Below are 12,781 nucleotides of genomic sequence, written 5' to 3'. Positions count from 1 at the left end.
CTAGTGGTAACTTTATCTTAACAGTGTTCCATATGTTAAATTTATCTTAAACAGGTCTTATGCAAAACATAAAATAACAATAATAAGATGACAAAAAGTCAACTAAGAAGATTTAATAATTATAAAAGAGAAGAGAGCCACGCAATGACAGATGTGATTGTCTCATAAAAAGATTTATTTTTTTTTGCCTAAATGTACAAAGGCAAGTTACAGTATTGTATAAAAAAAGAAACGTGGTAATGTACACTTTACATAAGAGAAACAGTCCAAGAAAGAACAGGAGGAATTGGGTGATACAGCCAAAAAGAAAAAAAAAAAAATCCAAACAAAGCCATTAAAAAAATGTAAACATTCTTTAAGTACCGGGGGCCTGATACTTGGTGATAAATTGTCTTTTGAGAAACACTTGGGATGAAGCACAACAGGAAAGAGGTGTTAGTTCATCGTGTAAATGACGCAAAGCATGCAATAGTGCACTGCATCCTCTTTCCAGCAAATCACAGCATGTCAACTGAGCACCATTTGAAACTACCATTGACAATTGTTATGATCCGTACTGAGAATCGTTCTTAACTGCCAAAAACCATGATATAAAAAAACAAAAAAAAAAAAAAAAAAAAAAACTTTGACAATACATAAAGCTGTTCTGTGCGGCTCAAACATCCCAGTGTACCTAGCAAAGGACATATTGATGGATATATTGGATGCGTAACTTAAAGCCCATTTCTCTCAGCATTCAGTGTACCATGGTGCTGTACTGTCATCTTTGCTGTTGTTTTCATTGCGACTTTACACATGAGAGAGAACGCACGAGCCAACATAATCCTCTGAACACCTGTCTTTCGTCTCTCATTCCAACAGAGCCCGTTAAAAAAAAAACTACTTGCTCGCATCAATTATGAAAATATGTCCCAAAATCAAGAGCAAACCAGGAAACCGCCCGAGATCCACCGAGAGCTGCGTCTAATTGAGATTTTGGATTGAGAGACTCCCAAACCTCGTTTAAGAGTTTCATGAATGTTAAAAAAAACCCCAGCAAGCATTGTGACAGCAAGCCAATACAAAGCTATGGAAGATAAAGCAGAGGCCATCACCGAAGAGGAAAAGAAAAACACACCCTAGCGACAGATATCGAAACAAAACCAAGTAATTTGATGGTTTCTTGATTGCATTTTAAAACAGTTCCTCTGTACATCATATACAGACATCACATAGTGTGTGCAACCAAGAATATCGACAGCGTTTGGTGCAGAACCAAAGTTTGCTTTGCCTGAGGAGAGACACTGTTTAAAGTCACATTTCTAGTGCTATAGTACACCATGCTGGACGACACATGAAATACACAGAGCATGATGGGCTATGAAAGCATGTTCGGGTCAAACGCTCACTTGGTTTTAGAAAACACGCTGGAGTTACCACAACACTTCAACAATAAGTGTCCAGGGATAGAGCGGCCCCATGCAAGAACTTCAGAACAATTAGAACGAAACTACTGGGCCTCTGGTGTCACGCACCCCATACTGCTGCAGCAGCGTCTCTCTAAAGAACTATATCGGTCACATTAACAAACATCCACTTTTAAGAACCGTAGCCATAAATCGGAAATTCTGTTCACGATGAGGTAAGGTAGCCAGGAACGAGGATATCTGAAATTCAAGTTGAAGGATAACCAGGTGGAATCGAAGAGAATTCCCTGGAGTAAACGGACCTCGGCCAGTGATGTTCTAATGAAACAGTGCTCGCTGAAATTATATGTCGCAAATGAATCTGGAAGTGAAATCTGAAACGTCTCGCTGAAAGCAGCTTCGTGAGGGCAGTAATGCTTCTTAAAACACTTTCCTAGTCCACTGGATGGTAATGCTAAACAGCATGATGTTACCAGAACATAGTACAGTTCAACTTTTTGTTTGAAAAAGATCATAATAAAATAAAACATCGACAATGCTCTTTACATGGAACCAATCTGATGATAGAAAAGAGAGAAATGGGGGAAAAAAAATCAGAGAGAGAAAAAAAAAAGCAGTCTTGAGGCATTTGGCGATGACAACCATTTAGGAACCACTGGCGGAAAGACAGAGTTATGAGACAATGCTAGATAATATCTGCAGCTTTCACTGGTGGTATCTAGAGAACAACAATTTAAAAACCGTGGGTCAAACTGATTTTTTTTTTCAGTGAGGATGCCAACTAAAATAAAAAAGGGAAACAACTTTAGTTATCTCAGTGTGATAAAACTATTTTCAGTCTTTGTGTTCTTATGTCCCCTCGAGCCCTTGCCTCTTGTCCGGTCACTGCCTGCACAGCGTGAGTGGAATGACAGTCCTTGCTTTTCAGTCATCCCTCACCAGTTCACAGGCATAGTTCAGTGGCCAGCCGGGGCTTTGAGCAGGGCAGGATGGCTTTGAACCTGGTCTCACAGTCTGTAGTGGGGTACGAGGTACAGATACTAGGAAAACATCAATCTGCCACACATTCCGGCAGAAAAACTAAAAATATAGAAACACCATTCAACTGATGTCTAAATGAACTCCATATACTTCCCCATGTGATCCAGTCACATGATTATTTGTAAAGAAGGGGCGAGACAATCAGGTTTCCCTAATGAAAAACAAAACACAAGAATGCACTGGTTAGAATACAAAATATAATCAATATCCGAGTTTAATTAACTATAATAAATGTACATATGGTCTTATACATTAAATATGAACATACATAAACTAAGAAAAAAATCTATTGCTATTATTAAATATCACTTATTAAACATGACTCCCCATCTTTCTGATGTTATTACAAGTGTCTCCACAAGAGGTCACCACAGGCTACTGAAGTGATGTTGCTGTTCTAAAAGCCCTAGCCTCAATCTAAGGGGCCTTAAATAAACATAATGCTCTAAAACAGATGGTGGAGACCTTTAGAAAAAACCTTCAGAGAGAAGGGCCTCAGAGCAAGTGGAGCAATTATAAACACCTCTTTGTAAGCTTGGATATCAAAAACAGATTTTACATTACACAACGTGAAAGCAGAAATGGGAGTACACTTGCAACTACCGTGGTCATCTTTCACTGCAATTTGAGTGTTTGAATCAGTGTTTGGCCACAATCCAAATCTCTTTTCCTTGATCTTTGTTTTTTCTTACCATTCTCACCTCCGTGCTGGTGGGTACAGGGAAGGGGCTGAGGCTTGCTGACTGGCAACAATCGCTGACGATGAAAGGCCTGCAATTAAGGAACATCCAGTAAAGATGTTGTTTACGCTCAGAGTTTTCTTTGTGGAATTGGCACATTTTATTGCAGCAATATTGTTGTTTTTTTTCCCCCCTAAACGCATCAGATGAGGCATCTGAAATCTCATTAAGAGGTGCCTGGTTCACATTATGCCCCCCCCAAAACAATATTTTAAATAAATAATTAGTGTAACAGAAAATTATTCAAAATAATATCAATATTAAGAAAATACAGTAATGCGCAATATATTACTATATAACTGTGAAATAAATGTTTCAGTGAAGATTTTGTGAATAAATACATCCTCTGCATGACATAATTTCAGGTAATAAGTGATTATAAGTTCATGTGTAAGAATACTTGACTGCTGACCTGTGGCATAAGACAGATCATACTGCCCGGCTACAAGAGGATAGCCTAGGTGGTGATGGGGTGGCATTATGCGTTGGGAAGGAGATGAACGTGGTCGATCTAGTTCTCTCTCCCTCTCTCTTTCCCGTTCTCGGTCGCCTCCTCCTCGCTCCCTTTCATGGGAAGGCTTGTCGGCAACGGTGGGTGATTTGCTCTTGTACTGGTTGGTGTGTTGGTGTAGTATGTCCAAAGATTTGGATTCTGAAGCCGACTTGCTGCTGACTGTGGGGCTGGAGCGAGATTTCTCTCCCTCCTCTCCACTGCCCACTTTACTGCCGTAAGGGGAGAAAGGGTATCCCGCTGGCAGATAGGACCCTAAAGATTATAAGAACATACTGTTTTTCTACTTTAAAGGAGTGCTATTATGCAGTTTTTACACATATTATGGCTCAAAACATGCTTTATGCGAGTACACGAATGCCAACACTTCTAAGCAACATACTTTACAATTTTTTAATTTTTTATTAACACTACGACATCATTTAGATGTGATTATTTGTCTTACCTGGGTAGTTCTGCATCATGACAGAGGACATGCCTCTGTATCCAGGATGGCTGGGATCGTAGCTTTGCCCAAAAGGATATCCATGCATGTAATGCAGGTAGGGTTGGTGCTGTGCTAAGGGGGAGCTGAAAGGTATGTGGGCATTGGGCCGGGGTTCTTTGCCACCGCTTCGTTGGTCCTCAGAGCTGGGAGGACACAAACCATCAGTTCCATCTTTACTATCTTCTTTGGAGCTGCTGTCTTTCGGCCTTGGCCTGTCCTCTTTGCCTTTTCTGTCTCGCTCCCGGTCTCTGTCGTCATCTGGCGGTCTCTGACTGTCAGGGTACTGAAAACGGAAAGATGTTAAGTTAATGTTTTGAGAGGTAATAAATTAACTCTAAAATTTAAATTTGTGGGTGAATTATCCCTTCCTAGCTTGCGAATTGTGCAGGCATTTAGTTCAAGAATCACATTTTGCCTCACCTGTCTGTACCACATGGCTTGCTCCATACCCAGCCTGGCAGATTCCACACTTGCCTTTGAGTCATCCTTTCCATGGTGGCCAGCTTCACTGAGCTTCATTTTAAGCCCCTCAGCCTGCTGTGGCTGCAGCTTGACCTCCTCCCCTTTAGGGATGATGACTGACTTGGCAGGTTCGGAGGAAGTGTCTCTCTGTTTGCCAGGGGCCTGTGGCTTTCCCAGGTCTGAAAGGCTGGGGGCTTTTGTTAGGCCAGGAGGAACAGGGCCCTTCTGTTTCCAGTCCTCCTTCAGAGAGGCCTCTCTGTCCTTTACACCTGAATCAGGCTTTTTCTCAGCAGACCGGTGCTGCTCAGACATGAGTCTTTGCCTTTCCTCATACTGCTGCCTATAGGTTGGATTAGTGTTCATGAGGTGGTTGTGATAAACCTGGTCTGGGTATCCATATGGGGGGACATAGTATTGGTTGTAGTAGAGTGGTTGCATGTACATATTGGAGCGCTGCTGAATGACAGAGGCTTGCTGTTGGTGTGGCTGACTTGAAGCGATCTCAGCTTTGCGCTCATCCTGAACATCCGCTTTCGTCTTCTCCTCTGGCAATTCTTGCTCATCTTCCTTCTTTAGTTTCAGAGCTTGCCCTTCTGGCGGAGGCCCACCAGCAGTGGCTCCACCAGGGCTAGAGTGTGTGTAACTGGGAGAGTAGTAATTGTCATAGCTAGAATAATACGCAGATTCCTTGGAGGATGCCTGAGAGGGAAATAGTGCCTTCTTTGCACCGTCCCTGCCTGACTGATCTTCCGTTTTACCTTTGACCCCTTCCATTTTGCCTTCACCATCTTCCCCAGCATCAGATATGTCAGAGTATGCAGGGCTGTTTGTCTTTACCGAGGAGCTATCAGCTCCATTCTGGGTAACGGCGTGAAGAGGAGTGAGAGGCTGTCCGCTGCTATCCACACGACTGGCCACCCCGATGGATGGACTGGGAGCATTATCCGTGAAGCTGTATATCTTATCCGCCTCTGCCTTAATGCTAGCAAGGCGACTTTGATGAGGGTCTGAGGAGCCATTGAGATGACCCTCACTCCTACTTCCTGGGTCAGAGGACTCAGAATATGGGCTTTTCCCCTCTTCGGTTTTCCCACTCTTTCCTGGGAGCTTGGGACTGTCTGCATCCTTGCCCAAATCTTTCTTTTTCTTGTCCTTTCTCTTTTTGTCCTTGGAGCTGCTCAAGGCTGGATTAATTGGTGACGAGTCCCCTGTTACACCCAACTTAGACTGAATGCCTTTAAGCTGGGGACTCTTGGGGATGCCCTGCAACATGTTGGCCATCCCTGGAGGATGGTTAGGGCTTCCACCACTAAATGATGTTGGCTGCAAAGAGTAAATCTGCTGAGATGGGAGGGATGGAGCCATGGGTCTGGAAGACTTCATGTTTTTCTGGGACAGCTTGTCAGACTTGACATTGCTGCTTGGCTTTTTGGACTTCCTGTCATCCATGCCATCATTGCTGGCCTCATCAGCAGTAACACATGGCCCATCCTCGCAACCCTCCATAGGTGTGCCACAAACATCTGCTTCAGAATCACCATTCTTTTTCTTTGACTTGGAGCCAAATTTTCCAGGAGAAGGAGATGGACTCTGAGCATCAAAACCTCTTCCTTTTGGTGTGACAGAACGTGCTGGGGAGAGAGAGCCTTTTTGTGTAATCGAAGCTCCATTGCAAGTTCCTGGCTCTGGGTGGAGAGAGGATTCTTCCCCATATTCGCTGTCCCCGTCCATGTCCAGCTTGATATCGTCGTCATTATGAGCACGAGCCTGATGGTACTTCAGGCCATTGATGTGCTTGTACTTCTTGTTGCAATTGGGATGCGGGCAGTCAATCAGTACAGGCGAGGGACAAGTTCGGTCTAAAGGAGGAGGAAGGGACTCAGTTTTGATTATGGGTATTGGGAGTGCAGAGGAGGTCATTCCACCATTTGAATTTGTGCGCATTCGCTTGTTGCCTTTAGAATCCTCAGAGCTAGAGTTGGGCTCCATGTCTGATGCCGGCTTGTTCTTGCGCTTACTAGCTGAGGAGGGACTGGCTTTTATGTCCTCAGTGTTGCTGTTGGGCGGAGTCCTGCGCTCAGAGGAGTTCTGGCTTCCGCGCCGACCCTTGCTGTTGGAGCTTGCTCTGGTCTTGCTGTTGTTGCTGCCCTTATTATCAGACGAGTTGCTGTTCTCGTTGACAGGGGTGTTGCTATTGGGTCGCATTCTTTTGCCACGGCCCCGTCCGTTTCTCATTTCCAGGTCACTTGTGGGAGACTCACAGAACCTTAAAGAAAAATAAAGATTATTTACAAGATCTTCACAATTACCTTAAGTATTAATGATATTGATTACCATCAAGTGTCTAAAAGATAAGCCTTAAAAGTTATTCCTAACAACTAAGAATAAGAAAAAAATAAAATAAAACATTTGATTATTCAAACTGTTTTATTCAACTCGTACTATTTAGATTCTTGCATAAGGTGAGATTCTATTCTTATCACCTCATAGGCTTGGTGATGTGCATATTTTTAATAGTGTGGCTTTTCCCTAAGGGTTATGATGTGTTACATCTGGCTTACTACTATTCCAGAGGGAGTACTAATGTGGTACTAAGGAAAGGGGGCTGACAAGCAGAGACAAGTATACTTGCGAGGAATATTTAATTTTCTTAATTTGAAATGTTAAAGCTCTTCACGTACCTTGGAGGGGCCCAGTCATGACGGGTACAATCCAAAAGTGTTCCAACATACGTTTTGTTCCGCCAAGTAACATTGACCACCAGCATACCTGTGTAAAAAAAAAAAAAAAAAAAAAAGGGGGGGACGACGAAAATATTTACATTATCTATACAAAGAGTCAATGACACAGTATTACAGCAGAGTTAATGTCAGTTTTCTGATTCATGAGCACTACTCATCTGGTTGCTTCTCCACCTCATTACCAATATTCCAAACAGAGTCCTTGCAGAGACCACAACTCCCATTTAAATAGCGCAAATGGGGGTTTTCTGAGGCCAGTATTCTCTTTTAACTGTGTACTTCATGATCACACCAGCTAAAAGCTGTAAGGAGCAGAGTGTGTTATTTCTGGGAGAAAAATTGTTTGATGGTGTCCTCCATCTGACTTTGCAGTACTGTGAGCCGCCTCTGCAAATGGTTTAGCAATTGTGTGAAAACAGCTGAAGCAAATGAAAATGCTTGTATCTGGCAGTGATTCAGAGGTTTCGCTGCAGAAGCTCAGACAGGTAAATGGATGTTTCTAACAGGATGTTCTGTGATTTTGCACTGCCATAATAGCAGGCAAAATCAATAACACTTTGCAATAATATGCTCTTAATATTATTATCATTATTACTTAATGTGTAACACTGATAAGCCTGGCTCAGTCAGGCTAATACATTTAAGATAAGCCTCTATGGTGTTAAATTGTGAGTATACTGAAACTTGTTAATAATTGTTTTTATTTATTAAAGATATTACAGCCCTAATCTTGTTTTCGACCAAACATCATAGTGTGGGCCACTAGATGTGAGAGCTTAATTCATGAACGTTCCTTTGAAAAATGTCAGTGGAGGTCAGTCGAAGAGCACATTAGCGGGGCCCCTTCCTATTTCACTTGCAGTCATTAGCGGTTCTCCGGCCACCTGTCTGAACCCAGGCTAAATGAGGCTAAATGGCCGGCATTTCACCTCTGATGCCCTTCAGTAGTCAAAGTGGAACAAACAGAAGCCTGGCATGTGTGCTGCTGAACTCTTACACTCCATTAAAAGCAGCTCTATTAGAGTTTAAAGGCTACACTAGCTCTACATAGATTTGTCATGATTATTTTCTTTAGCTAGACATGACACCACCTTAACCCAGCTAAGACTCCCTTTTTTCCCCATCGAGAATAAAACAATTGAAAATATAGCATATGGTTTGCCATGAAAATATGATGGTTCATGGCTGTTGTTACATAACTAGCCTAGCGATATTTTAAAAACAAGGGAGTTGCCATCCACAAACATTCCATTTCAATAGGAAATACATCAGCACAGAAAAAAAACTGCTCTTGTGCTGATATTGCACCAGTTCTATAAAGAGTCTGAAATCATCAGGAGGCAGGTTTGATTGAGTTAAGATGCACTTTATTGACCTCAGAGCGAAATCCAAGAATAGCCAAGTACGCAAAGAGAAAATGTAATGATGAAATCAACTAGGGCCTTCTGTTTTCCTTAAAACAACAGTTAATTCAGGCAATAAAATAACACATTGATCCAATAGCTTGTTGAGGTGGCCTTGGAAAGAGGGTTGAATCAGGATACTGGCATATGAGCTTTGCCGTTTGGCACGATTGGGTTTGCTGGCACAAAGCCCTTCATAGTCTGTGGGTGAGGGCTTTCTGGGCTCTACTTCAAGAGCAATAAACTTTCAGAAGATTTAGGGCTGACATTTGGAGGCATCAGCATGCACGGCTTGTGAGAGTGGATGCCACACCAACACGACCCTGGTCTGCTTCCAGCGTCCTGCAGAGGGGATTTGTGTCAGAGTGATGCCTAGAAATATTGCTCCAGTCTGCCTCTGACTGTTTCATCATGAACTGAGAGCTGTCTGCCCTTAACCTCCTGCCATTCTGGGATTCACGCACTGGGCTGAAACATGAGCAAGTCAATATGTCCATCCGCAAATAAAAGGTTGCAGTACACTAGATAAGATTTCCACACTGGGCTTTGGATGAAATAAAGCACGCCACTGTTAATTTGAAGAAGTCAGGAGAGGACGCTGCGACTCAGCAACAACTTGATCTGCAATAAGTCATGGAAGATGGATGCTCTGTTCTAAAGCTCAGCGTGCTTCCTAGGCAACATTTGTTGTTTTACTAGGTGCGCTCCTGACACAAATGCCACTCTAAATTATGCTCCCCTACAAGATGCCTTGCTTCTGGATGAATTCTAAGGTAGCACTGAATGTATCTTTAGTGGAGGCAACAAATGATGCATTGCAAGGACTATACATATACAAAAATAAAAGATTGAGGAACGGTAAAGTATTTTTTAATTATGTAAAAGTATTAATTACTAACTGCAATATTAAAACACGTTTTTAGCTTAGCAACACAATTAAGTCAAACCAGAAATAGCATGAGGAAGAGATGGATCACTCATAGAACAATAAATAGGAGATAATACAGTACAGCCGCTACATAAATTGAAGTCCTGCCAATTGCCTTTGACAGTTCATTTAGTCTAGAGCATGCCAACTAAAACTATGTGATGAGCTAAAGATAAATACATCTGATCACATTATTTGTCCAATTTTTTTTTTATTCCTAATATGCACAAAGCAAGAAAATCTGAGGAATTCTACTCTGTGATTTAATTCCGTCCCTACTTAAAAACATTTTCCAAAATATTGCTTTTGGATTTATTGTTTGAACTGTCCTACAGAGAGCACACTATTATTCATTTAGACAAATAAGAAAAAAAGCATGGCAATATTGTGGGATATCTAGATAGCCCGGCTGTACTACATATTTTAGGAGTCTCATTTCTAACCACTTGAAACCTTGGAGCACTCTTCTAACAAGTTAACGAGTTAAATTAGGTGTGCTAAATAAGGGCGATCCAAAATAAGAAATGTACTGGCAAGTCAACTGGGTGCTCAATCATTCATGTCACGTCGGAAAGATCGTATTTACGAGTTGAACGCACATGAACGTCACCACAAAGGTCATAATTAGGATTAATTAGGCAACTTTGGATTTTAAGCACTGCATTTCCGACTTCCGAGCCATGTCATTGAGGAAACATGCCAAACAATGGATGCAATATTAAAGCTATAGTTCACTCAAAAATTTAATTCTGTCATGATTTACTCATCCAAATATGTATGAATTTCTTTGTTCTGCTGAACACAAAAGAAGATTTTTTCAAGAAAGTTTGTAACCAGGCTGTTTCGGGTTACCAATGATCATACGGATTTAAAACCATATGAGGGTGAGTAAATTTTTTGGGCAAACTATTGCTTTAATGTTGAATTTGTTAAAAATAATGTTTTTTTTCCCATTTAAATAACACTAAGTGACATATACAAAATGCCATTGTATTTTACAACCATAATGGAATATATACAATTTACAGTATCTTCAAACATTGAATAAAAATGAAGCATAAAAAACCCCATCATTTTGTAGAGCAAAAAAAAAAAAAAAAAAAACTTTAAAAAGGCGCATCACCATCTGGCTCTGATCTAAGTTATTACAACACACCGGCTGCTGTCATAATTACAACTTCCCAACTACGAGTACTTGAACACACCAACACATATTTACCAGCCTGCAAAGTCGACTCTAACACACCTCTAACTTTTAACAAACCCCCAAAACCTTTATTATCAGACGTGTTTGATTAAAGTTGGATCTGAACTCTGCAGCAAGGCAGATCATCTTTGCCACAGAGATTTAAAACCAAAATAAACATAACACATTGGCAGCGATAGGACTTAGGAAGTCATCCTTATAAGAAGTGTGGGTGGACTGTCTGCAACGTCTTTAAGAGAGTGCAGCACAGCGGAAAGACATCTCAAAGTGGTTGAGAGATGTGTTCCCTGCCACGGGATCTTGCTGCTCTACTTTCCGCCCACACAAAGTGTCACCACGATACAGATCTGTCCAACACCCCGATGAGAAAAAAAAATAACACATCAAAAGGAGAGATGCACACCAGTGGAACCATCCCAAAGAGAGCGAGAGAGGGTGTGGGTGACACCTGCACACCAATGGTTCCCTGTCGAAAGTGAAAGAGCCGTCCTGTAAAAAGATTGAGCTGATGTTGTGGAAGTGTGGCACTGGTTGTGGCAAGGCTGCGAATGGCCACACAAACGCTCTTGTTTTCCTCTCCCTCTTGACCCTTCAACTACGTCCCCCCTCTCCATGTCAGAGACACACACGCACCAGAGTGGCCACAGAGGAGCAGGGTGAATCAGACACACTGTGCCCATGGCAAGAGGAATAGAAAACACTTAGACAGCCAATGCGCTCTGAATGTTGATGAGGCAGCCCTTTATATGGCGGCACTGCGAGGATGGCAGCAGGCAAAGTGTGGGCGGCACATACTCCACTGCCTACCCGTAGCCTAGATATGCTCTCATTTAGGGATTTGAGGGAGATTTTTCCTTTTCATGCTCGACAATCAAGACCGAGGATGTGGAGAGCAGAACACACTGATGTCTCTGCAGTGGGCTATGATTAGATGGAACGAAAAAAAAAAAAAAAAGTATCTGGACAAATTCAGTTAGAATAAATTAATCTGCGAGCGTAAGGCACCGTGTACTGCTCTGGCTAAGAAGCTGTTAACAGAACAAGGGGCTGAAATCATTAGGAAGCAGGTGTTTTCAACTAAGATATATAGGATAGATGTACTTTATTGATCCCTGGGGGGAAATTCAGCAATAGACTAATATGTAAATGAGGACAGGAACAATTCATTTTGGTATGCGTGTATTGTACGAACTCTTATAATTACTCTTGAACAGAATGGGTTTATATATATATATATATATATATATATATATATATATATATTTAAATATTAAATCACAACTTAATTATAACTTATTTAAAAATTAAGTATAACTAGGCCTATTCTTTCCATACCCATATTTGTTATTTTCATCTCTTGTATATATTTGAAGTTTAATTATAAATGTATAGGGAAAAACGCTTATTTACTATTTTTACTATGATGTTATTTATCCTCGTACCTGTTGGTTGAACATGGAAGCTATTTCGAGACTCGTAAGCTGGAAAACTATAATTTACTGTATAGCCCTCGCATGTCACATTGTAATGGATGGTGGTAAAAATATCCCAGATATAAAACTGTGCCATCAATAATTATATAGTTATATTTGAGTGCTGTACAGTATTCACCACTTAAAACTTGAATACTCATTTCCCGTTCTGGAGACTGATGTATACATGATGTGATAAATGCATATGCACTATATGGACAATGATTTAATGTCATTTGAGTTCTCCATCAATGAGAGTGGGATGTTTAATTCAGCACGTACGAATTTGCATGGAAAATGGTGTACACAAAATTCAATGTCCATTTTGTGCATACAGCCTTTTCTACAACCCTACCAAACTGCCCATTTTCAACGGATTCAAG

General features: G+C 41.3%; 1 protein-coding gene across 3 annotated transcripts in view; it reads right to left on the bottom strand.

Moving 5' to 3' along the window:
• Window positions 1–154: 154 nt before the first annotated feature.
• The window catches only part of znf609b (zinc finger protein 609b), a 40,694-nt gene continuing 28,067 nt past the window's right edge, over window positions 155–12,781 (bottom strand). For 2 of the 3 annotated variants that reach the window (XM_043244673.1, XM_043244674.1), the window contains exons 4-9: window positions 7,329–7,416; window positions 4,606–6,913; window positions 4,144–4,468; window positions 3,600–3,953; window positions 3,149–3,218; window positions 155–2,598 (exon numbers count right to left, since the gene is read on the bottom strand). In XM_043244673.1, the coding sequence (XP_043100608.1) occupies window positions 2,589–2,598; window positions 3,149–3,218; window positions 3,600–3,953; window positions 4,144–4,468; window positions 4,606–6,913; window positions 7,329–7,416 (3,155 nt within the window). In that variant the 3' untranslated portion in view covers window positions 155–2,588. Of the gene's footprint in view, window positions 2,599–3,139; window positions 3,219–3,599; window positions 3,954–4,143; window positions 4,469–4,605; window positions 6,914–7,328; window positions 7,417–12,781 lie in introns of all 3 variants that reach the window. The other variant, XM_043244675.1, reaches the window with a different exon arrangement.

The sequence above is a fragment of the Puntigrus tetrazona genome, chromosome 7, assembly GCF_018831695.1.
Source record: "Puntigrus tetrazona isolate hp1 chromosome 7, ASM1883169v1, whole genome shotgun sequence".
NCBI classification, from domain to species: domain Eukaryota; kingdom Metazoa; phylum Chordata; class Actinopteri; order Cypriniformes; family Cyprinidae; genus Puntigrus; species Puntigrus tetrazona.
This window is presented reverse-complemented; position numbering and strand designations above follow the sequence as displayed.